Source organism: Amblyomma maculatum, chromosome 2, assembly GCF_055883805.1.
Source record: "Amblyomma maculatum isolate TAMU_Amacu chromosome 2, ASM5588380v1, whole genome shotgun sequence".
Taxonomy (NCBI): Eukaryota; Metazoa; Arthropoda; class Arachnida; order Ixodida; family Ixodidae; genus Amblyomma; species Amblyomma maculatum.
In genome coordinates this window covers 160,192,896-160,218,804 of record NC_139345.1, presented here as the reverse complement: position 1 = coordinate 160,218,804, position 25,909 = coordinate 160,192,896, and the positions used below count along the sequence as shown (strand labels likewise).

Sequence of the window (25,909 nt, the reverse complement as noted above, 5' to 3'; positions counted from 1 at the left end):
GACTGAGCGTGCGCTTTGGTTCTCTTTTGCAGCTTCAGCATGTCTAACATAGGACTGGACTTGGCCCTAGGCCTCATCAAGGTCCTGGTGTCTGCGTACGACGCTGTCACACTCCCAGTCTACTTCGTGTGCCAGAGGCCGTGGGATTACTGGAGGAAAAAGAAGCTGGTCTTCGTGAGTATCGAGAAAGTGTTTGGAAGCCGTTTGATAGCCCCTGTCCCGCTCTTCCCCGGTGTCTGGCGCGCTTTCCATTGGCTTCTATATAACTGCAGACGAATATATCTTTCAAGCACCGCTGCTAACAGCTTAATTCCTGGCTGGTTTCTGCCGTGGATGCACAATCTCCGCTTGATACAATTGCCATTGCAGCGTTAAGGAAATTTTCTGTGAACGGAGTTCATGATCTGGAGGACGAGACGAGCGAGCGACTTTGCATTGCAACCTTAGCTCGTCTTCTTGCGCCCTGTAACATTCCGAAGAAAGCTTTGGAATCAAAATTTAATCCCGCATGATGTCGCGGAAAGCCGTTTCGCGAATGCCGCTGCTGCCACTTAAACTTTTCCGAAGGGCTCGATCTGTCGCACCAGTTGAAGCTGCCATTACACTGCCCGAATCAATCGCGTCGAGACCGTGCTCACTCCTCGAGCGCTGTCGCGCTTTGTCGCCGATTGTAGATAACAGGATCGCCGCGTCCCCTTCTCTTATCTCTACTTTTCGCTTTCTTTTGAGCCACTAACGAAGCGCGCCGTTCGATTTCGCGCCGTGGACGTGACCAGGGAACGGCGCTATAGGATGACAAGGCCTTAAATTAAGCTGCGCATATGCCGCATCTCCGAATTGCTCGTCTGCGAGCTGCGACTTTTCAATCGCGTCAATGACCCCGAACTCACTTTTCCGGATTTCTGGCCACATGGGCTTCGATCTTAAAAGCCATGCCGTTTGTCCCCGCCGGGGTGGCGCAGTGGTTAGGCCGCTCGACTATTGTGCCCAAGGATGTGAGATCGAATCCGGGCCGCTTTTCGATGGAGGCGAAAAGCAAGGCGCCCGTGTGCTGTGCGATGTCAGTGCACGTTAAAGAACCCCAGGTGGTCGAAATTTCCGGAGCCCTCCACTACGGCGTCCCTCATAGCCCGAGTCGCTTTGGGGCGTTAAACCCTAGAAACCAAGCCCAAACATGCTGTTTGTAAACGCGGCATGGAATTCTGACGATGAAAGCGATTCTTCGGCGGGCTCATCGGACTTATCCCGGTGACGGTGGTGGCGAACCAATGATAGCCGTTCTTTGCTGACGCCGCGTGAGGACGTCACGTCAGCAGTGAGGAGCCAAAGCGAGGTTTTTTACAATGTCTTAAATTATCAGCTCGCTTAAGAGGCCTAGGCGGCATGTATGCTCAGTTGCCTGTACTGTACATAATGCAAACTATAGCCAGCTTCAAATCATTTCCGGGGCCTTTTTAACTGACCCCAGATTAGCTTCAAAGTTTCTCTCCTCCAAAGAGAATTTTTATTAAGCAAGGACTAAGCATTTCCTGTAAACTTCTCCTTTTAATTGTCTCTGTAGCTGACATAACATAGTATTAGCACATTATCATGTTCCACAGCTGTTATGATCCAATCCTGCTAAATGTGGTGATGGACATCGAACTCGTATTCAGCCGTGATTTCCCAAGTCCCAAGTTTCCCAACTGGACTACCGAAGAACTGTATGGGCAGAGGGTACTCTGGAATGTTCACAGATGGGAGTTGCTTCCCAGAAAAAGAGAAGGGTGAGGGGGCCAGCCCGCCATGTGGGGCGACCCACTGGGCGCACAGGGGCAATGTTCTCGCGGCAGCGCGCAGAGAGGGCTAGTGGCACAGAAGGGAAACAAATATGAAAACACACCGCCTCAAACACTGCATTTTGCATATCTGTGTCTGCTGTGTTAAAGTGCTGCTTTGCATGTTTCTTTAGCTGAGAGTGCTCAGTTGGTGATGTCTGAACCCTGTGCGCAGGCCAAGTGTGCAATTGAAGGTGACCCCAGTGCACCCTACGTGCGCACCTATAGCAATGGGCTGGACAGCCTCAACGGAGTGCGCACCATGGACGAGCTTGCACGCAAGGCCATCCATACGTTTGGCGACCGGCCCTGCTTTGGCTCAAGAGAGGTGCTTGGAGAGAGTGAAGAGAAGCAGGCCGACGGGAAAGTCTTCAAGAAGGTATGGGCTCTCCCCACCATCTCCTGGGACAGTTGACCTTTTTTTAGCTCACCTTTGCTGCTCAAACAGATTTTGCGGCTTTAGTAAATGGATTGCAAAGCTCTTACTTGTGCTAAATGAGTGTTTGTACCCTTGCCATCTGAGACTAGCGAGCTTCGGAAAAGAGTTAGCTTGAGCATAAGTGTTCTGCCAAGACTTGGGGAGGAGGGCATGCCCCACTCTCTCTGCAAACTCAATTTGTACAGGAAAACATTGGCCCTGTTTCTTTACGAGGGCAAAAATTATCTAGTGGCCCCCAATGGCATCCTCACCTCTCAGGAGTGCCTGTCAGTTCCATTACAGAAGGGCCAGGTACAGTCTTTGTTAAAAATATAGAGCTCAGGTGGTTTGATTGAGTTGCTCGTAATGCATTCATAGTGTGCAAATCTCTTGAAGGTCAGATTGTTTTTGTCCCACCCTCTCCAATGGGGAAAGACTTCTATGAGTGCTGAAGGGGCACCACTGCGCAGCTTCAAAACAGACCCCCTGCGTTTTAAGCATTTGACAGATTACTTTTAGACCAGGGAAGTTAAATGTTTCGAGCTGTTCTGGTACAGAACTCTGCTGTCATGTGGCAGGTCCTGATTGTCCTCTTCTTGTGCCAGGCGTAATGTTTGCTGCCTCTCTCTTGTTGCCCTGCAGCTTGTGCTGGGCGACTACAAGTGGCTGACCTACAACGAGGCAGATGAGAAGATTGACCTGATTGGTCGTGGTCTGATGGCTCTTGGTGTGCGCCCCCGCCAGAATGTCGTCATCCTGGCCGAGACGCGCATTGAGTGGATGCTGGCTGCCCAGGCATGTCTGCGCATCAACATCCCAGGTTGGTCTTTGTCCCCTTGCGTAGCCATAAAGAGTTTTTTTTTTTTTTTTGTTAGGTGTTCCCGGTAATGACATGTTGCGTCCACTTCAGTGGTGATATATCAGTCTTCAGAAGCATTGATCACATGTTTGTTTGGAAGCAACAGGGATTCACATTGTTCAGTGTTAGTACGGTTTCAATGGTGCTATGTACTTCATTTCATACTGGTGTTCTCCAAGTTCACCGGTATATAAACTTCAGAGTGGGGTGCCAGTTCATTAACTTTCGAAATTCAGTAGGCTTGGTATTTTATCCTGCAGCTTAAGAGCAAGCCTGTCTGGTGTGGTAAGGCTGTATGTTATATTTGTGTCAATCTTCTGGATGTTAGTGGCTGCACTCGTTCAATTTATTTCCAAGCTCTTACTGTTAATAACTTCCTTCTTTCTTTTTTTTCTTTCAGTGGTGACCCTTTACGCAACACTTGGTGAAGATGGCATCATCCATGGCATTAATGAGACAGAGGCCACACATCTCATCACATCCTATGAACTCATGCCAAGGATCGCAGTAAGCATCCTTGAATCTTGCTCGTGTTAACCTACCAGAAACTGCTTATTCTGAGGCACTCGAGTTGCAACGCAGTGCAAAGGTTGCTTTTTAGTTGTATGCATACACTAGCAGGACTTAGTGCTATGTGTGGCTTGAAGTGTATTTTGCAATCACTCAGAACTGTCTTAAGAATCTGCCTCCTTAATTTAGTGCAACAAGCTTCTAGGTCTTGTATTATGAGCATAACAAAAAATAGGGAGGCTTATTTTGGTCGAAACTGGGCTTTAAAAGGTTTCAGTTCTAACTGGCTTGTACAGCGATGCATTCGGGCTCTCTGTGCCGGCGTGGGAGCTGCCCTCTACACCTGGCGCCTAGCCGAGTGTCCTCCAGGACTCCTACTGTGGGAAATAAAGTTTTACCAAACCAAACCAATTGCAGTCGATGCATTGTCGGGGGAACGCTGACCATGTTGCTGAGCTACTCTGTGCAAATCATTAGTGCCAGCTGTAGGCAAGGCAGCACATATCGTCATGCACCTTGAATTCAGTCAGCTGCGTTCACCTTGATGCGTTTGCCTTTTGGCTCCTCATCCCTAACTTCTCCTCTTCGGGGCTTTGAGGTTGAAACTTGCAGATTCCGGTCTACTCTTTGCTTCAAGGACGGCTGTGTCGCGACTGAGCTTATGCGTTCTGCTTCTCTTGCTTTTTTTCTGCAGAAAATCATCCACAAGATCCCATCACTGACGCACGTGATCTACATGGAGAACCCGGTGGCCAAGGCTCCGCCCGTGGCGCCCGAGGGCCTGCGCATGGTCCCCTTCTCTAAGCTGGAAGAGACGGGCCGCACGGCTGACACTGAGCTGCGGGGAGAGACCCCCACCGCAGACGACACCGCCATCATCATGTATACGAGTGGGTCAACAGGCGTCCCTAAGGGAGTCATGATCACACACGGCAACATTGTCACCACCGCTCGGGGTTTCAGCATCATCTGCAAGGACGTCGGGTAAGATGTCATTCAACTTAACTAGTACATACCATAAATCCAAACTGTAGTCATTCTTGCAAAAGATGGGGTGTCCTGTTTCAGTGATGGAAGTAGTCCATCCTTGTTAGCATTGGGCTTTGCAATTCATGTTGAGGCAGTAATTCGCTACTTTTTGTTCCAGTGGGGTCAGCACTAGAAAACAGCTTTCAGGTGTTGCTATAAAGTGCGCTTTGCTGCCCCAGTCAGTTTCATTCGCAAACTCATTGGTATGTCAAATAGGTACTCAGTTTGGCATTGTTTGAATGACCAGTTCCAGTGTGGTTTAGGCCGTTCCATGAAATCGCATGCCTTACTCCACTAAAATAGAATTGTAAAATCGATTACCAACTTGCTCCTTTGAGCTGTGATTCTGCACTAATTTCTTGTGCATAACACCCACAGTAGTTAATTATTCTCTGAACTGAATAATAAGCCAGGTATTATGCCCACATTCAAAGCATGGGAAAGCAAAGTAGTGGCACAGTGTTGCGATTAAACGACTTCTGCTGTGTTACCTAAGCAATTTTTCTCTTTTTCCTCTGTGGCTTTCAAATGGAACAGCACGGGAGAGATATCTAGGTATTGTCGTATGTTTTATAATTCTGCACTTGCAAAGAAAAAAAAAAAAAGCTGTCTCATTGCACTGTGTGTGTAGCGCACTTGACTGTACGACGGTTTGACCCAACGCTATTTCCAGTTATTGCTCTCCTCTGTACTCCTTTCTCTGCCATGCCAGCAGTGAAAATGTTTTGCTCTTTTCCACTGTGCTGCTTGTAAATCCATTGGCTGGTATCTTGGCAAACATGTGCTCTTCTTTTTGTGGCCATGTTGTTGGCATTTAACAGCAGCTTGAAGCTATGCATTTTTAGTGTTTGATTTTGCATCCCTTTTATCTCCCGCAGCTTTGCTCTGTAAGCTTGTCCTTTTGATGCTTATCCTATCCTTATGTTTCCTGCATGCATGGGCATGTTTTGTTTGGCGATGCTGCATGTGTAAAAATTTTTGCTGTTGAGGTTTGTTGATTTGTGTTGAAGGGGCAGTAAAACGAATGTATGGCTTAGTGCCATAAAGATGGCCCAGTGGACGTTAGTGGACCATTTAGCCGTGCTTCATTTTTCACGCATTCAGTCTTTTAGTCTGCAGCAGTGTGCAGAAAACATCTGGAAATGATTTTCACATGAGCTGTACTTAGATGGCATAAATAATAATAGATTGCTTGTTGCTTCTATGTTGCCTGAACTATTTTCTTCTGCCAATGTGTATGTGACTGTGGCCATATCGAGCCAAGCAAGCAACTTTGTCGCACTGTAGACCGCACAGAACATGCCTGTGAAATATTTGTCCAGTTATGTGCAGTTTTTACCGTCACACACAGCCATGAGCATATGTGATGTTTTCATACTTGTGAGGTATTCCGACCTTAGGGCACTGGTATCCAGTAGGTTTGCACCTTGGGACTGCTAGTAGATTCGTATACGAATGTGGCGTTTGTACAGACATGTTGGGCCCTCTTTCCCTACACGAAAGGATAATAGCTAGGAGAATGAGATTGGAATAGAGTGCATTCCACTGTGTGTGTGTGGCACAGACAATTCTCATTGCCACAGCCTTTCTTCCTCTGCTTCCACGTCTTAATGTGTGCTCTCTTTTCTTTCTCCACAGAGAGGCTGATTCATACATTGCGTATCTACCTCTTGCACACGTCCTGGAGTTGGCGGCTGGTGAGTCTCTGCACTTTTTGAAATAAGTCCAGTTCAGAAGCTCTTGCTTGTCAAGCTGTCATGCTTTGAGAGACCAGTTCGTGTGAAAATATTTGTTGTGCTACATTCGGGACCATTTTCTCTTCAGAATGCCTTTCTTTTGCCCTGGGAGCAAGGATCGGCTATGCCTCTCCGCTGACGCTAACAGATAAGGTGCGTATACCAGCTTGGACATTGTGTTGGTTTCATGCGTCTGCATAACGACCAGGTTTGAGGTGCTACTGCTGCTTGTGAACCGTGGGAATACTAATTATCTTATCTCCCATTGCTGCTTTTTGCAGTCCACCGGCATTCAGAAGGGCTGCAAAGGAGATGCTGCACTACTGAAGCCTACCATCATGGTGTCTGTACCGGTGAGTTTTTGTACCTCTTTTCCTTTCCCCCTTGTTTTCCTTTTTGTGGAATGAGGAACTCCTTTTGATTCTTAGTGGGCTGCCTAACTCTATTGCTGACACTGGGGTAGCCCACAGTTTTGAAGGCGTCGTTTTTAATAAATCTCCTAACTTTGGTACTGGCGCTGCCCCATCATTTCGCCGGCACTAAAAATTGATGCCATTACATGTGTAATTGAAGCGCTCAACACCTTGAGTGGACACCGTCGATACCTTAGGCATGGCTGCATATTCGGAGCGCTTCCCCCAACAGAGTTCTTCCTGTGAAATCATTGTCTATAAAAAATAAAGAACATTGAACATGGTAGGGAACACACTAATATATCCCATTTGCTTATTTCAAGTGCAATATTGATGCTACCTCTCGTTTTAAGCAAGTTATGATGTATGCTGTGCCTGCAATTCGATACTGGTTCATTTGCCATTAACGAAGCCTGAACTTTAGTCTTTCGAAGTTAAATATTTTGAGCAGGGTCTTGTGCCATTAATTCTAAGAACAAGTACTTGAAAGAAGTGTTTAGAGTCATCGGTGGGACTTCACTCAAGCCTGCATTCCACATGCAGCTCATCCTGGATCGGATCCGCAAAAGCATCACAGAAGTGGCTGCCACGAGGGGACCCTTCTTCAAGCGCTTCTTTGAGTACCTCATATCGTACAAGGCCTTCTGGCTTCGTCTTGGCTTCAACACACCGCTGCTCAACAGGTGAGCCAGTGCTCTTCCTTGGTCACTAGCTTTGTGGTGTCCAGAACTGCAGAAGTTGGCTCGTACCGTGTAAAAGCCGGCATTTTTTGCAGCCGTTCATTTCATGAGCACAAGGTAATGCACATTGTCAAAACTGGAGCCAATACTAATTAACCAACACATAAGGTGTAAGAGGACCAACTGCAAGCTGGAAAATTTAGACATCATCTTGTTCTATAGGCCTCGTTTGCCTCTGTTTAGATTTATCTAGGCTTTTAGTAGCTTTTTAACGCCCAGGGTAGCAGTTAACATGCCAGATGTTTTTTTTTTTTCTTCCAATTTTTGAAGTTTAACTTTTGAAAAATTGCCTTGTAGTACTAGTCATGTTTTTTGATTACTAACGAAAGCAAATAAATATTTTTGCCGCCCCAGTATCTGCTGTCTCAATTCCTGAAGCACCTGAACTGGGGCGGTGGAAATAGGCATCAAAGACAAAAGGAGAAGTGAAAGAGATGAGTGACAGGTAGAAAGGACAGAGTAAATAAAAGTGCTTGGGCCACTCTTGTTTATCATTTACATTAACGACATCGTGAAAGACATTCCAGTTAATATTAAACTATACGCGGATGATTGTGTGCTATACTCCGAAATTAAACATATGTCAGATCAGGTAAAACTTAATGAGGCTTTTCAGAAAATTAGTGCCTGGTGTGATGCATGGCAGATGACTATCAACTTTCAAAAAACCGTGTATATGAGAATCACTCACAAGAAAAGTCCACTGATGTTCCAATATTCACTTGATAACAACATTCTTTCCGAAGTCTCACACTACAAATATCTAGGGCTATGGATTACTAACAACCTTGACTGGACTAAACATATTGATCAAATTGTAAATAATGCAAACCGTAAACTTTTTTTTCTTAGGCGTGCATTGAGACTTTCCACACCCCGAGTTTGGCTTCTAGCGTATAAATCGATTGTCCTTCCAATATTAGATTATGCGGCAATAATTTGGGATCCATTCACCAAAACAAACGTAAATAAAATTGAAAAAATACAAAAGAAAGCAGTACGTTTTGTTTACAATAGCTATGGACACACATCAGTAAGTGACCTCTTAAACAGGGCTGCTTTAATATCTATAACCGAAAGGAATCGCGTTTCTCGACTAAAGTTCTTATACCAATTGGTCAAAGGTCATTTTAAAATTAAATTTGATGGACTAATATCTTTCTCTTCAGGTTATTCTACAAGACAACGTCACAATCTTACAATCACCCTTTTCACCCAGCGTAATAACTGCTTTAAATATTCTTTTTTTCCGCGAACAGTAACGGAGTGGAATCAACTTACTAACGACGGAGTCTTACAGCTATCTGTAACATCATTCATCGGCAACCTCAGTGCACAATAATGTCCTCTGTCATGCATTCCCGGTTCCCATTTTTGAACTGAATTTAATATTGTGATCGTTCTGGTGCTCTTTCTTCATTTAATTAATTCCCTGTTGACCATGTTCACTGATGACTTGATAGTAGTGTATTTATATGCCCCAAACCTCAGTGTACTTTTTTGTTGTGTTACGTCATTGAGCCTTTCATTTTTGCTGTTGTGTTTTGTTGCTTATTATTAATTTGTGGCCTTTGTACTTTTTTTTTCTTAATATTTGTACTTGCCTATTTTCTGTATGCTCACCCTGCGAAAATCCCTTCCTGGGATTGCAGTATTAATAAATTTAAAAAAAACAATAATATGCTATGTTTCAGTCAATGGTAGTAAGGCTTTGTGTGCTGTGTTTTTTCTTCAGAGTTTGGAGGCGATAACAGTGTGGCAGTTTTGTTTGCAGGCATTCCTGACCTAGTTTCGTTCTTGTGCAGGCTGGTGTTCAACAAGATGCGAGCCCTGCTCGGCAGCCAGCTGAAGGTGATAGCCACTGGTTCGGCTCCACTTTCAGCTGACACGCACGAGTTCATCCAGGCCTGCCTCGACTGCTACGTGGTGCAGGGCTACGGCCTCACCGAGACAGCTGCTGGGGCCACCATCATGGACTGTGAGTGGCTGCCATGAGCAGCATGTGCAATTTGCACCCCCTTCTTGTCCACCGGGGCAACGCTTTCTGATGCATTGAGAAACTGAATTGAGGCACTCGCAAGAATAGACAGTGCAACTTTCTTTGCTAGGAAGTGGGCCTAAATGCACACGAGAAAGGAAACTTCATGTGGTGCATAAAAAAAATTGTATGCCTAAAAGCTGTTGATTTTGTGTGGTGAAAGGGTCCTCTACTATTGTTGATGCCTAGACACGTGGGCTTTGGCATTGCTTTGACTTGTTTGACAAAAATGTTCCACTTTATCAGATGAACTATAAACATCATTGCACTGTAACTAACCTTGTGTGCCCGTGTTGAAGGGCACCGGTGAGCAGTTCTGTGAACCAGTTAATTTTGCTGATGCAACAGTAAATGACAGTATATAAGCTAGACTATGCACTTTGAATGCTTACATCTGTGCAGAGTCTGTGCTTTAAAGGTTAGTGTACTGTGCACATTTCAGTATGCAAATAAAATTGTGTAATAAGCTGTCAACAAAAGTGTGCAGCTGCTGCAAGAACTTGCTTTTAATCAATGGATCCACATTTATAAAGCTTCTTTTTTATGAACATTCGGAATGCTGCAAGGTTGGGTGCTCATTGAAGTGGCACCATTTTTTTAATGCAGGAATGGCATTGGAGAGCATTGTTTTAAAATGTGAATTTTTATTTTAACCTTTAGTGGATGACATGAGCTTTGGCCGTGTGGGAGCCCCCCTGGTGGGCTGCTACATAAAGCTGGTGGACTGGGACGAAGCTAACTACCACGTGACAGACAAACCATACCCCCGTGGCGAGATCCTGGTCGGAGGCCCCTGCATCACCAAGGGCTACTACAAGAACGAGGCGCTCACGAACGAGTGTTACCGGGAGGAAGATGGCATCCGCTGGTTTTACACGGGCGACATTGGAGAGATGTACCACGACGGCACGGTCAAAATTATCGGTGAGGGTGCTCCTCTTGTCAGTCGTTACTCATGCCAATGCTGTGTTGTTATTTTGCAAAGCTACCTACCAGCTTTTTTTTTTTCTATAACGAGCCTTCAAGGAAAGCAAGAATTGTATGTTAGGCGTTTTCCAAGGAATCGTTACTTTTAGACACATTCTACGAAATTGATGCAAGGATATAGCTTTAAAGTAAATTCATAATCAAGTGATATAAAATGAAGGAAGATTAGCTATTCCTGTATCATTTGGTACAGACAGGAATGTGATCTGGAGTGGAGGGACTTGCAACAAAGAGCTTGCAACACTTGATAGCAAAACGTTTTCTCCCTTCCCTTCCCAACCTTGCATCCACAGATCGCAAGAAGGACTTGGTGAAACTCCAGTTTGGCGAGTACATCTCTCTAGGCAAGGTGGAAACCGAGCTGAAGACATGCCCCCTCATTGACAACCTGTGCGTGTATGGCAGCTCGTTCCATACGTACCTGGTGGCGCTGGTGGCACCCAACCCCAAGCAATTGCAGCTGCTAGCAGACAAGCTCGGCAGGGGTCACCTGACCTTCGACCAGCTCTGCAACGACTCTGTTGTGGTAGAGGCTGCAGCTGAGGCAATTATCTCTCATGCTCGAAAAGGTGAGAATTGTTTTCACTTCTCCAAGCATGGCTACATCCCTCCCTTGAAATATGAATGCACTCGCGGGAGCTTTAAGGGATAAAGAGTGCATTTGGAGGCTGATGTGATTTAGAATGGCATATCCAGTATGACAAATCTCTGCTGCAGTAACATGCTATGCTACGAGGTGCACTTCGTTTTGAGTGCCATTAGGTAGTAGTTTGCCAACTGTGTACTGTTTACCACATACTCTTGGAGAGCCTTCTCAGGCCCTGTAGCAAAGACTAGGCTGAAAAGGGAAAGAGACTGGTCTTTGACCTTTTCCCACATGCCATACATGCAAACATGCCATAGCACTTTTTAGACCATTTTGTTAACTTTAAATTAGGACACTAAAACCCAGCAAACCTGTGCCAGTTCAGCAGTATTCTGGGATTGGTAATCCTCACTTTAGTGTGTTGCATTTACTGACGGGTGTGCCTGCACGGCAGCAACTTTATTGAGTCTCTGGTTCTCCTTCCAACAGCCAACCTGCAAAAAATGGAGATTCCCACTAAGGTCAAGCTATGCCGCGAGGACTGGCAACCTGACACAGGACTGGTCACAGCTGCCTACAAGATTCGCAGGAAGAAGATCCAGCAGTTCTACCAGAATGACATCGACGAGCTCTACGACACCTCCTTGCGGGCGTCCAAGTCCTCGTGAAGAACAGGCACACACTGCAGTGCAGCCACCGGCAGCAGCGACTGTGCATTGCCAAGCACAAGCAACCACCTTGTTTCCACTTGCATTACGCACATGGGCTGCACGCGCACACCATCCACGCAAGCGTTTCGGACTCTGTGAACACGCGTGTGTAAATAGGACAGTCTGTACAAAGAGAACGACAGGAAAGACTCTTCTTCTTCTCTCCCCCTTTCCTCCATCTTCCTCCTCCTCCCCTTGTTCTCGTGCAAGTGCAGCAAGCAAAGGAACTGTGATAACCATTTGCGTGGCAACATTGGAAACTGTGTGGAGGAGAGGAAAAGAAACCAAGCGCACACGGCTTTGTTTTTTTTTTTTTAGTTCTTTATGCAATGGCCACTGTGGCTCTGGGCTGTTGTGAGAGGAGGGGAGAAAACTGCTGGAACAGTGTTGCATGTACATTTCCCCTCAAATTTTTTTACCTCCAGTACGCACACTTTTCCCCCCTTTTTTAGAGTTGCAGGTCTTGTGTTCAGTTTTTGGAGGGGACTCTTGCATCCTTTGTTAATTTATTATAATTGTGTAATAAAAAACAAGGATGGTTTTTGCATTTACCGCAGAGGCAGTGTTCCCTGGTGAGTGATGAGATTGGGGAAGTTTTTAACCTGAAGGCGCGGAGGCCAATTTTCGTTAGTGTATTTTTTTTTTTTTTTGCAACTACTGTTCTCACATTGTTCCTTGTACATAGCGAAAGCAGGTTTACTGCTGCTCTATTTATGGCATTCTTATATAATACACTGTTGGCTAGTTCAGAGAATGGGGGACCATGTTGTGTGTTTGTGTGATTATCCACTTTTATGCCTGGGGGCCTCTCTCTATTCTTAGTCTCTCAGTTGTTCTTTCTTCTCTCGGAATGTGTTTGCTTGTCGTGACTTTTTAAAATTGCTCCGACTAATATTGTTGTGCCTTTATTTCCAACACCCCCAGTAAAAACAATAAATCTACAAGTGTTGGACTGTGGTTCATTATTAATGTGCATTGTTGTAGTGCCTCGTGATGCCGAAGGCGTCGCTGAGCAACCCTCTTAAAAAAAAAAAAAGGCAAAGTTCCTCTGTGCATGCCATCTCTGTGCTTGCTGGCAGTACAAGATGAATGTTCTGAACCCTGTGCAGTTTGCTTGCACACGAATAAGGAACCTACTTTTGGAGAAGCTATTGCGCCATATTAGTGGCACTTAGTTTACATGCCAGCCGCAAGGGAGTAAAAGGTTTTTATGGATTGCACTCTCTGTTCTGAGCATACTATCTTTGGGTACAAGTGTGTGAACTTTATAAATGCGACATACAAAAGCGTGTGGCAAACCAGTGTCTACACACTTAAGAGTATCTGTTGTGTATAGCTTGGACTGTGGCCTTTTGTCACATACCAGGTGGTTATTAGCCGCAGCTTTTGTTTGCACAATCACAATAGGAGATATGCAAAATAGGTAGCGCCATCTAGTTATAGCAAAAGTAACCATGTCAGCCATGTTTGTTGGGTCAAGGAACGTAGCCGACGGCAGCCGCCAGCCAGCAGTCGCCGTCGACGCAGTGTATCTTGGTACAGCGTGCTGCTTGTTCGGAGCATATTTGTGTTCTACACGATTTTTAATTCTCTTTGCTCGCTGGACGATGCCGTCGCACTGCTGCGTTCCGCTATGTAAACAGCGAGGAATCATCGATAGCGACGGAAAAAAGGTACGTGCTGCTCGATGTTGCGGTTGTTGCTCCGTGATGAAATGGCCGCGTCTGAAGAGCTACCGCAATTGTTCTTGGCGCATGAGCCAAGGTGTGTAAACTAAGCTAGTTTTATGCTAGCCGGTGTTTGTAGCGAAACTCAATGACTGCGCCGTTTGATAACCTCCTCGGCGCTTAGTTATCGCGCAGGATGCAGAGTGCGTCCATATCGCGTTTCCCACGGTGCCGCGATTAGTTCTCAGGCTTGATGCAGCAAGCAACTTAGCAGGGCTTAGCTGTATAAACGGCTGATTTGTGCCGCATGCAGAACCAAACGCTAGCGATTATTTCTGCACCCGGTCGCGTCGAAGATTGTTGGCGGCTCCGATGCGCGATGTGGCCGCGAATGAACTTCATACGTCCAGAAATCTTCCGTGGCGAAAGCTGGTAACACGCATAAATAAAAGCTTACGTTCATTTGTGTATGTTCTCCACAAGTGCGGACATTATCGAAAATAATCGTGCAACGAACCTTGCCTAAGCGACGTGAACATGCAGGCTTGTCTAGAGCGTTCCGTTCGAGTGCTCCGCTGGTTAGCTGTAGAAGAAGCGCCTCTGGCTGTAGAAACAGCTGCAAGAGCCGCACACGGAACCAAACGCTAGGGCTCGATTATTTCTGCACCCGGTTGCGTTGAAGATTGTGGGCTGCTTCGAACTGCTGTGTGCCCGCGATCGCGCTTAAATACGTCCAGCATTACTTCGTGGCGAAAGCTGGTAACACACGCAAATAAGCTTATACCCCTGTCACACGAGCAAATTTAATGTCATTCGTATCGAATGACATTAGCATCTAATGTCATTATTCCCATGCTACACGAGAAAATTTAATGTCATTAGGTTCGAATGACATTCTTCATCGAATGAGTTTGGGGAACTCATTCGCATTCGATCGCGAACCGAATGTGTACTCTTGATGCCAGATACGCAGCAGAAACAAGTAACGCAACAACATATTCTGCGCACATTGAAATTTAAAAATTATATTTCTAAAGTTTTGTTTTAAAACCTGTTAATTTAGGTGTAAAATTATTAGCACTGCAGACTCTCGCGGAACGGCATTACTCTCGGTCACAGCGGTGGTCCAGTAATGGCAGCGACTCACGATCATTTTGGGCTCTGTGTTCCTTGGTAACCGCATCTCCCCGTATGTTTATCTCGGAACTATTTAAAGTTTTGACTGAGCGCCTCACAGTTTGGACGCCAATTGCATGCTCTACGTGTCTCCGTGCGTCTCCGCACTGTGTATCCGCGCTCCGCTGTGTTCAGCCATATTGTTTGTTTACATATTTCGGATTTCTGGGTGACTCGATACTTGGCTTGGATTTTTATGGCTAAAGTGCTACAGCACAGCCAAAAGTAATGTTTTTCGCTTGAATTATCGTACAGAAAGTTTTTGATCAGCTTTAAAATGTTACACAGTGATTTCAAACGCCTTTTTATGCGCACTGATGCTCCTTAAGCGCAGCATTTTTTGTAGCTGATCGTAATTGCTACCATTTGCGAATGACATTATATTTTACCGTGTAGCACCGAAAGAAACCGAATGACATTCGATGCATCGAATGACATTCGATTCGAATGACATTAAATCTGCTCGTGTGACAGAGGTATTACATTCATTTGTGTACGTTCTGCACAGGTGCAGACATCATTGTAAAATCGTGCAACGAATATTGCCTAAGCGGCGTGAGCAGGCTTGTCTATAGCGTTCGAGCGGTCCACTGAGGAGCAAAGGCTACTAGTTTTGAAGCTCGGGCTCTGCTCTAGCGAGGCTGTATAAGACAGGCAAGAAAGGCGGAAACACAGTGCCTTTAGCACTGCAGCTATGCTATGATTTCACTTTGCTGGTAACTGCAGGGCTTTAGACAAGTCTGCTCATGACTTTATATTAATGACGAGTTGATATCACTCAGGCCGCAGTCACCTGAGACTCTATGCCACTGACCGGGAGTGCGTGTCCGATGTTAGCATCAATACACAGTTGTTCACAGGTGCTCCCTGACTTTTTCAAAGTAAGCAAGTTTCATGTGGTGACTGGAATCAAAGCAGCTCCTAACAAGTTATTTGTTATTCATTGTAGCTAAAGGAACTTTAGGTCATCATGTTACCTCAAGATTTAGGTTAAGTAACAGTTGTTCGTGTTTTTTTTATAGGTGTCTTTTCACCGTTTCCCCAAGGATATCGCGCTTCGCAAGAAGTGGATCATCGCGATCAAGAGAGATGAAGGCCCGAATTTTAAAGTGTCTGAGTATACGAAAGTATGCTCGAAACACTTTCGAGTGTGTGACTACATTCCTGGAGTGGCTAGTGGTCACAACATCCTCAGAGACACAGCAGTACCTTCTGTGTTTAACTTTGCCAAACAGCGCAAGCAGCGGAAGCCCCCGAAGCAGCGTGCAGCACTGCCAGCCAGGCAAGCCGCCAAGCTGCAGGATCAACTGCTGCCGGTGCAAGATTTAACGCCAAATGCACCACAGCAGACTCCACCTGATTCTAGCGACGGCAACATGGATGTGCAGACTGGAGATACGTCTGAGCATGCTGGTGCAGATCATGCGCACCATGAAAAAGTTGAACATCTGGTCGCTGTGATTGACAGACAAGACAAGGATATCAGAAAACTTCGTGATGAATGCAGCCATCTGAGAGAGCAGCTGCAATCAGCAAGGGCTGAAATTCAAGAGCTGCGATCAGAAAAAGATAGCGTGACTCAGCAGCTCAATGTAGAAAAAGAAAGAACATCTCCTTTTTGTATCGACCGGTTCAAGCAATCAGATGAAGCTCTTCAGTTCTATACCGGGCTGCCGAGCTATGAGCACTTCACATCCCTCCTTGTATTCCTCGAGGCTGGCGATGGTGGCTGCAATGTGTTGCGTGCCGAGGGATCCTCTGCAACAAGGGGCCGCAAGAGAAAGCTCAGCACTGAGAACCAGCTTTTCTTGGTTTTGGTTAGGTTGCGCCTGGGATTGTTTGAGACTGACCTTGCACATAGGTTTGGCATTACGCAGTCAACAGTGTCTAGGATATGCACATCATGGCTGAATTTCCTTTATGGTAAATTGGGCACTTTGCCATTGTGGGCATCTAGGAAAGTGGTCGATGACTACATGCCAGTTGTATTTGTTGGGGATTATGCATCAACAAGGGTAATCTTGGATGCTACTGAGATCCGTTGTGAGGTGCCATCATCTCTCTCACTTCAGTCAAGCACCTACTCCTCATACAAGTCCTCAAACACATTTAAAGGGCTGATAGGCGTTTCTCCTAATGGACTTGTAACATTTGTTTCTGAGCTTTTCACAGGGTCCACTTCAGACAGGGAGTGTGTCGTAAGGAGTGGGTTTCTAGAGCTGGACTTTGAAGAGAATGATGGTGTGATGGCAGACAAGGGATTCGTTATTGAGGATCTCTTGGAAAGCAAGGGTGTGAAGCTAAACATACCCCCATTTCTAAGAGGTGGAACATTCTCAAAAGGCCAGGTGCAAGAAACTAAAGAGATTGCTTCACTCAGGATACATGTGGAGCGGAGAATACAGCGGATCAAAGGGTACCATATTTTTGACCGACCGATTCCACTTACTCTGGCACCAGTTATTAATCAGATTTGGACAGTAGCAGCTATCCTCACGAATTTCCAAACTGCTCTAATTCAGCGTCAAAGCAATACAGATGTTTTGTGGGCGTTTGATGACTCCACATGAGGTTATATGATGCACCGCTGCATATCCAGCAGTGTCAGCTACTTGGTGTTTGTTGTGTTTGCAGCCACATGCACAGAATGACCAACTCGTGCAAAGTTCCATTCCTGCACCGTGTCATTCAGAGGATGATGAATTCTTTACATAGTTGATTGGATGACAAAACCATTAAATGTTGCATGAGTGCCATGCTTGATGGAGCATTTATTATGAAACTAGAGGCAGTGCTCCACCCTGTCTTTTGTATTGCTTTATTTCTTTTTTGCGAGCTTTGTACAACCAGTTCACTCTATGCAGCTTGTGTTGTTGTATGCTCGACTGTCCTGTTCATTAATGTCGATAACAAAATAGAATATGAAGAACGAAATATCAGGATTAACATGCAACTGCACCCATTATCATGAAAGTTTGTGCACTTCGTCTAGATTAGCTATTGTGTTCCACTGGACTGCATATCAGAAATTGTGATTAACATTGCATTTAACTGCATAGAGGTCATGTATGGAAGGTAATAGGTCATGCTGGAACGCTACTTATATTTTCATGTTTTGTATGTAATGGTGAGAAGATTCATTTCTGTTAATGTGCGTTGCTATAGTTTTTTGCTCTTTATTGTTGTGTTCATATTTCTGGCGTTGCAAAGACTAGTGATATGGGCTTTTTTTCTCATTTTTTCATTGTGATATTGTGGTCTGTACTGTGGATTTTCACTGCACGTTTTGTATTCTCATATTCAGAGCATTTGAATACGGAGGCAAAACAACTCTAAGTATTATGTATATTCACATTTGAGATCAGGCAGGATTTCGTAAACGCTACTGTACAATGAATTATACCCACACTATCAATCAGGTGATAGAAAATTGCTTGTAATATAATCAATCTTTATACATAGATTACAAAAAAGCACTTGACACCGTTGAAACCTTGGCAGGCATTGTGAAATCGTGGTTTAGAGGAGCCATATGTGAAATTATCGGAAGATATTTATATTTCCACGTCTTACGAGACATTCGTATTGTGCTGTCGCAACCTCCCATTCACACACTTGCCAGTCTGACCCACATAGGCCTTACCGCAAGAGAGTGGAATCTTGTAAACCACTCCTTCAGCACAGGCCACCAACTTGTTTTGGTGCCTGACACAACATGATTATTGTTTTTATCGGATCAGAAAAGGAGGATTAGGTGCTTTAGCTTTTGGTTGTACTTTCGTTCCCAGTTTTTTGTCTCATCCTCATTCATGTAGGTGAAGATGAAAATGCAGCAAGTTTGCCCTTGTGTTTTGTGCTGTCTTTTTGTATTCTGTTAGCGCACCGCTACTTTAAAGTGTAACATTAAGAGGCTGCTGTCTCTTAATGTTAGCGTGCAGAATGGTTCAGAAAAAGACAGGAAGCGTGCCGAATGGTTCAGAAAACAAACGCGAAGAAAGAGGCCTTTGCCCTGTGTGGCTACAGTCCGGCTGATAACTTCTGTTTAGCCTGCATGCGAAAATTAAAGGCTCCTCCTACTTACAACATATTGCAGCATATGACTGAAAAAGAAGCTATCCAGCTTTGCCTTCATGCGTGTCCACTCTGCTTCATCAAAGCAAATGCGCTCTATGACAATCCACTTTTCCGAACAGACAACAAAGTCCCCCCACTTGCATTCTGTCAGAGCCATTTGGCCAAGTACTTGGGCGTAGTATTCATGGTCTCTTTTTAGACTTGGTACATCATTTTCAGTAAATGTCATGCAGAACTCTGCCGACCTAGCTTGCTCTGGCTCGCTGTCTTTTAAAGAGTATGGACACTTGACCTCAAGGACCCCGTATGTTTGTTCTTCTGGGTCATACACAAGCCTGTCGGGGCTAGCGCCTAGCCATGGGCATTCTGGGTGTACTACCAAGCCGCAGTGCTGCAGTGTAACATGATGTCCTAGGTTCCACATGGTGACACAATACCGGTCTGAGGCCGCACTTTCATTCCTTTGTCCATACTGAATAGCACGTACACGGGACAAGTCCTTCGGTTCAATAAGATTCCGCAGGCCCTTGTCCGTCCACTGGTCCCTTTTGAGTACTCTCCCAAAGCACGACGCAGTTAACCTGTTCAACCGGCCCTCCTTCCAGCATTCACTTCGTGCTTGTTGCCTTGAATTGAGCTCTAGTCGCCTGGCATCCTCAGGGGATACTTGCATTTCCTGCAATAAACAAATAGAACAAAGCATAAAGCGACAAGTTCCAGCAGCTGGCTGTTGAGAGCCACATTTTAGTGTGAAAACTACACGCGGGCAAACTCAACCAAGAATGTTATGGTTTTCATCTGCCAAGCTCGGGGAAAAAAAAAAAAAACTTGTCAAAGCAGAACATTTCGATCCCAGGAATTTCTCATGGGAAACAATTATTCAACGTCGTAGCTATCACTACGGCTGATCAGCCCGCATGTTAAACTGAAACACACTCACTCTGTGCATTCTACATTGTCTCCATCAACTTCCATCGATGGGCAAACAGCTTTCGCACGTCCTACTCTAACTATCTTTAAATAATTAAAATCATACCATATTTTGTTACCCCATCAACTTGAAATAAGTTCCATGATATATGTCCTTAGTGTTCTCACTGTGGCTGAGTACACTGTCTTCATGCAGGATTAAACCGTGCTGTTTCTACAGGGTTGCATCTCTACAAGTAGACTATACAGCTATTAAAGAGTGCAGTGCTGTGAATGCTTGCAGTATATAAGCCTGCCATATTACAGGGTTACAGTTAACAATACTGCACTAGGGGGAAGTGAGGTGAGGTACTTTAAGCTCCACTCACCCTCAATATACTCCATTCATCTGCACTGAATCTGTCGACAAATGTATGCGGCACAGCTTGGTCGAACAGGAATAATTCTGGGACTAATAGGAATACTCCACTTCCATCTGGAATATTTTTCCATGTCTTGAAGCCTGCAGGCAGCTTTTTTTGCTGGTAGGACAGTGCTGAGCCAGGAGGTGCCATCCCTAGTTTGGTATCCTTAAAAGGTCCCTTTGCGGTGCACAGGGCAGCTGCAAATTCATCATTTCCATGTCGACGGAGACTTTCACCCAACTTGTGAAAACTGTCCAGTTGCTGCTGCTCCTCTAACTTCTTAGCTCGTGCATCATACACTTTTGCAGGTGTTGGTAGAAGGGTGCCATCTTCACGAGGGCTCCTCCAATCGACGTCGAGCACACTCATTGGCCTGATGTTATGTTGTCGAGGGCGCCTCCATTGCTGAGGGAGCTCCGTGCATGACAGCTCTGGTGGTGCTTCTTTAAATCCTTTTTTTTTTTAACAAAATCATGAGCCGCAGGGCAGCAAGAATATGGCTGCACGATCCGCTTGTCCCAGCAGCACATTCACATGTTGTGTCAGTGACTGTAGAACTGTTCAACTGAAATGCCAGATGAACCTTGTAAGGCCGGCCTGTTTTTTTCTGGCTTCTAAAGCATGTCGCTCTCGCGTAGACGATGCCAAGTCTGTAAAAAAAAATATTTTAAGTACACAGAATGACTTACCTCTTATGTCCACTGGACAACAACTTAAAATCCCTCTGTAACCTTTGTGTAATGAACATTTTATCAGTAAATAAGATATCAGTTAATAAACATGAACTGCATGATAACCCTGCTTCGTGCTGTCCTTCATACGATTCGTGCAAATTATTGTCCCTCCTACTACAGCTCAGCCACAGTCCTACTCTTGTATGTGTCCGCTATAAGTATGCAGGTGACGTAAAAAAAGTCCGTGCAAGCCACGGCGAAGCAACGCATTGCTTTTACATCTGCGGCACAAGGCATGCGTTAATGAATGGGAAGAATGCCAACGAGAAGCTGGTTTATCGCCATACACATTGCAGAGCAGACACAAAGATAGTACGAACGCTCATCCGAGGAAAGAATAATGGGTGAAGTCTGGCGTACAAAGTATTGTTTCCCGTGCTTTTTACACTCGCGCATAATACTGACTGCAGCATGTCAGCTGAGCCGCGGCCACGACGCGATGTCCCACCAAGTTTGGTGTGTAGCTGCGAGCACGACGCGCAGCTTGCTTAAGGAACTATGGAATACATTGTTTGCCTTTTTTTTTTTTTTGCCGTTCTTGCCGCTTAAACTCAGACTAAACTGGCGTACGTCTATCTCGAAACGCGGAGCACACGGTCGTACGGGGGTGTCACTAGGGCGTCAGAAGTAGCCCACATTCGCGCAAATGGCTTCTGGCTAGGAGCAATGCTGGCTAAAAATTGTAGCTCATATCATGCATACATACCTTGAGTCGCAAATGTTAGTCGACACCGATGAAGGCAATGTATAGGCTTCGACGGCAAAGATGTACGACTTGTTTTGCTGCCGACTCGACGGACCTGCCGACGCACATAAGCCTGCTAACGTGCCCTCAGACAAATGTGGAAGGGCTTCCAAGTCGTTTTTCCACATCGCATGGTCAGAATTTGGGAAACGCCGTTGTTCTGCCATGTCAACGTCGCACGCTACTCAGGGACTGTCCGGCTGCAAGGTGATACGTGCGGCAATGCAATATGCTCCGTACCAGCCGGCGCTTGACCTAACAAAGATGGCGGCCCGACTTTTGCACCCAGTGTTGGCCGACGTCGGAGTAATTTTGCATATCCCCTATTGCAGCAAAGGTTGTTTTTTTGTGTGTAGCTTGGAGCAAGGTGGCAGCCTCGCACTAAACCAGTAAATCACTAGTAAATAGCTACTACGCTCTAAACTTTAGCTTCAAAGTGTCACTTGTTAGAGAAATCTCTACCGGAAGTTTTCAGTTATTGAGTTAAAAGAACATGTACAAAGTTTTGAAACACACGGGCACATGTTAAAAATTTTCAGTAACGTGTGACCAGGAATAACTCGTTCTGGGCCAGTTGGTTCTTCACCTGGGATGGGGTACCTATGCTAAATGGCAACAGACGAAAGTGAAGGCGGCACTGGCAGTGTGTGAGTGCCTGTGTTGGACCAACTGCATCTTAAAGGGGGCATGAAACGGCTAGAAAGGTCACTGACAAACGTTTTCAATGCGCAGAACAAGTGCTTCCGAGCATTCGTTCAAAGTAAAACTCATCGGGAAAAATCCAGCGATTTGTTAACAATTTTTAAAAACAGCGTTTTTTGAAATTCGCGGGCTGCGCCATTTCCGCGTGGCGGCGAAATTTGGGACTATTCTGCCGTGATTTCCTACGTCACCAGTCCCAGAATGACAGGCCACGACAGGCTGCCATTGGCTGCAGCCGTGACACCCACTACGTCACTGACACACTTCCGGTAGCTCCGAAAGTCGTCTGCTCGAGTGCTGCAATGCATGCGTGAACCCGAGCTTGGCGCTTCGGTTCGCGATGTTAACCGAGGTGGTGGCATCCGACTGAAAGTGCGCGTCTGTGCAGGAGTGCGAAAAGAGCACTAGCTGGTCCGATTTAACACCGTACCGATTAAATAGGCAGCATCAACCTTTATGTACCGACCGACGGCGCATCAACGTACTGTAGTCCCTCCTGTCTCGTCTTCGCCGCATCGACCATTTGTGCGGCGTTTTAATAATTAAATGGAACATGCGTCAAAAAAAGGTGTACCCTCAGCTTCATCGCGAACGTACACAAATTCGCACCGCTTAAGTGCAGCACCCGATGCCGCCAGGCGCGGGAGCTGCGGCCGACGGCACACCGGTCGTGCGCTGCTCCCTGCTCGTCGATAGGCCTTGTTTCTTTTGCATCGCAGCCACGGCGGACGGCATTTTAGAATCGTCCGCTTCGCTGCGTCTCTAGTGTAGTCGCTCGCGTGCTCCTGTGCACGATTCTTGCGTGTTGCTTCGGAAAACAGTGACAACCTGCGCTGCCGAACTGCATGTGGCGAGCTGCTTTGTTCATGTTTTGCGCCGTTGTTTCTGGATCGGCCGATGCGTACACATGAGATAAAACACGCGTGCACGTTACGCACTGGCACTTCCTAAACTATGTGCGTCCGACTGAAAGTGCGCGTCGGCGCAGCAGTACAAAAAGAGCACGCAGGTCCGATTCAACACCGTACCGATTAAAAAGGCAGTATCAACCTTCGTGTAAATGAAACATGCGTCAAAAAAGGTCTGTCCTCAGCTTCATCGCGAAAGTACACAAATTCGCACCGCTTATGTGCAGCACCGGATGCCGCCAGGTTACCGCAGAGATGCCGTCCGCGGGCGCTGCGACCGACGGCACTCCAATCGTGCGCTGCTCCCTGGTCGTCGCTAGGCCTTATTTGCGTCGAAGCCACGGCGGACGGCGTTTTGGAATCACCCGCTTCGCTGCGTCTCTAGCGTAGCCGCTCGCATGCTCTTGTGCGCGATTCTTGCGTGTCGGTGCGAAAATCAGTGACAACCTGCACTGCCGAACTGAATGTGCCGAGCTGCTTTGCTGATGTTTTGCGCCGTCGATTCTGGCTCGGACGATGCGTACACATGAGATAAACACGCGTGCACGCGGCGCATTGGCACTTCCTAAACGATGTGCGAAAGGACGTCAAAAAAAAAAAAACACTACACTATTCTTTTTGTTAACCTCAATTTTAAGATTCGCGGACGAATAATTCGTGCTCACCTGTCATCCGATATCAACTCTGTAGCGATCATCAGTCCGTGCTCTCGTCGGTGATACGTACGCGTATACATTCCATTCGTTATGCACAAGAGATGCCTCTCGCCGACCATAATGAAAGCAGCTCCGGACTAAAAGCGACGACGACATATGTTTGCACGCGGGCAACTCGCACGCTCGATCGTCTGCCAGCATCCATGCAGAGTCGATGCTATCGCGTCAACTCCGCGAGGAGTCACCGGCCGCCGTTGGTCAAACCGCAGAAGACGGTACCAAAGAGACTGACCCAGGCAGCGCGAGAGAAGAAAGCGGTCTTGTAGAAAGCCGTGCTCGGCAGGAGTGCACGCTAATTTGCGCTGAATGGGACAGGGATATGAAGGAAAGTGCTCCCTCCGCGGCGGCCGCCACCTGCAGGTATGCGCTCGCGAACGACCAGAGTCGTTCGGGCTGCTGTCGCACACAATTCCGAGAGGTCAAGAAACTGAAGACACCGGCGGCCGAGGAAGACAGCAGACAAGGTTGAAAGCTATGCAAACGCAGACGGGACGGGAAAGGCAGAGACCGTGAATGCATAGGCGACGCTCTTGGGAAAACAGGCGCGACGACCGGAAGTCTGAGAACCTAGCGTCACCCGATGAAGCTTCGTGGGCGGGGCTAGCGGGGCGGAGTTCCCGAGCTGTTTTCTTCGTTTTTTTCTGGTGTCTCGGAGTGTTGAGTTGAGGGGAGCGAGGAGGAGCGCCATTTTTAATTGCCGATATCTCTGGTGTTAATGAAGCTAGCTAAAAAATTCTTGCGGTGAATTGACCTGTGAGGGAGTACCTATCTCTCGACCGATTTGCTTTACCCCGTTTTAGGCATTGCATGACCCCTTTAAGACACGAGACGGATGCAGCATTTTGAGAGTTGCGCGTCCGCGCTACGCGCTGCTGAGGCCACCACAACCGAAACGTAGAACACTGTAGTCGAAATGATGCCAGCGCATCAGTGGTTAGTGGAAAATGCTGTTCATGCAAAGCCCAATGAAATAAATTACCTTTTTGCTAAGTTAATTAAGGCAGATCGGTTAATAAAAGTCGTTCGAAGCAAGGCACATATGTTGCCGTTTTCCTCCTCTCAGTCATGCCGGCCGGCGGGGAGTGCGAAACTGAAAGTACAGCCAGTGTCACATATTCCGTTTTCATCCCATGGAGTTAATTAGGCCGCATTAAATTCACGCTGTAATGTAATGCAATCGGTAAGAAAAAACAGGTACATGTCTGGCAACCTAGAACATGGTCTGTAGTAAAGCAGAAAAGCCTGAACCTCCTTGATGTCCAGCCACTGTACCCTGTGATAGAGTATAAAGGGTGTCCAAGCTAACTTTAGCCAATGGTTAGAAAAATGAAACATTTGAGGTAGTTTCCAGAAACCATCTGTATACAGCTGCCAGCTGCTTGGCGCACCATAGGTAATTTTATATTTAACAATTAACTAAGTACCCATGGTTCGATCCCGACCACTGGCGGCTGCGTTTCTATGGAGGCGAAACAGTGGCGCTTCCGTGTGCTGTGCGATGATCGCCTCGAATCAAATGAAGCTTCCCGATAACGGCTAGAGAATCATTTTCCGCCCCAAGGGAGGCATGGCAGTCAAACAGTACGATGGACCGACCTTGACCAAAGCCATACATGTAACTGCGAAAACTGAATGGAACAAGGCATGTCAGCACGTCAAGAATGAAAAGCAAGTAATTTTTGTATTCACCCCAGCATAGAGGCAAGAGACAATAAGCTCCTACGCCTCACACACCTGGACATTAAACGGAAAGTGTACGACATGACCTCACCTGGCAGTACCCAACAATTTCTCGAGAGGAGTCATCCACTCAGTACCTCACTGCAAAAGATCAAGCAGGGAATAGTAGCAGAATATGAGAACCCCAAGGTGCTGGAGATCAGACGACTAGGACAGGGATGTAAGACCATCATGCTTACATTCACCACGAAGGAGGTATATCGGGAAAAATCAAATGCCTAGGTGCCATCCTGAACTGTTGCTTGTAGAAGAAAAAGTATGACGTATGCT

General features: G+C 46.3%; 2 protein-coding genes and 1 pseudogene across 4 annotated transcripts in view; 2 read left to right on the top strand and 1 right to left on the bottom strand.

Moving 5' to 3' along the window:
• The window catches only part of Acsl (Acyl-CoA synthetase long-chain), a 40,450-nt gene extending 27,655 nt beyond the window's left edge, over positions 1-12,795 (top strand). For all 3 annotated transcript variants that reach the window (XM_084595472.1, XM_084595474.1, XM_084595473.1), the window contains exons 2-14: positions 33-174; positions 1,993-2,196; positions 2,878-3,055; positions 3,495-3,601; positions 4,299-4,588; positions 6,272-6,330; positions 6,458-6,522; positions 6,651-6,722; positions 7,326-7,465; positions 9,328-9,500; positions 10,221-10,484; positions 10,841-11,116; positions 11,623-12,795. In XM_084595472.1, coding sequence (XP_084451598.1) covers positions 40-174; positions 1,993-2,196; positions 2,878-3,055; positions 3,495-3,601; positions 4,299-4,588; positions 6,272-6,330; positions 6,458-6,522; positions 6,651-6,722; positions 7,326-7,465; positions 9,328-9,500; positions 10,221-10,484; positions 10,841-11,116; positions 11,623-11,801 — 2,142 coding nt within the window. In that variant the 5' untranslated portion in view covers positions 33-39 and the 3' untranslated portion in view covers positions 11,802-12,795. The remainder of the gene's footprint in view (positions 1-32; positions 175-1,992; positions 2,197-2,877; positions 3,056-3,494; positions 3,602-4,298; positions 4,589-6,271; positions 6,331-6,457; positions 6,523-6,650; positions 6,723-7,325; positions 7,466-9,327; positions 9,501-10,220; positions 10,485-10,840; positions 11,117-11,622) is intronic.
• Positions 12,796-13,245: 450 nt separating this feature from the next.
• LOC146200301 (uncharacterized) lies at positions 13,246-17,335 on the top strand. The gene is made up of 3 exons (XM_084595475.1): positions 13,246-13,516; positions 15,709-16,099; positions 16,160-17,335. The coding sequence occupies exons 1-3, from the start codon at positions 13,298-13,300 to the stop codon at positions 17,254-17,256; spliced, it is 1,707 nt and encodes a 568-aa protein (XP_084451601.1). The 5' UTR covers positions 13,246-13,297; the 3' UTR covers positions 17,257-17,335.
• Positions 17,336-17,488: 153 nt separating this feature from the next.
• LOC146200300 (uncharacterized) lies at positions 17,489-21,893 on the bottom strand (annotated as a pseudogene).
• Between the last annotated feature and the right edge of the window lie 4,016 nt (positions 21,894-25,909).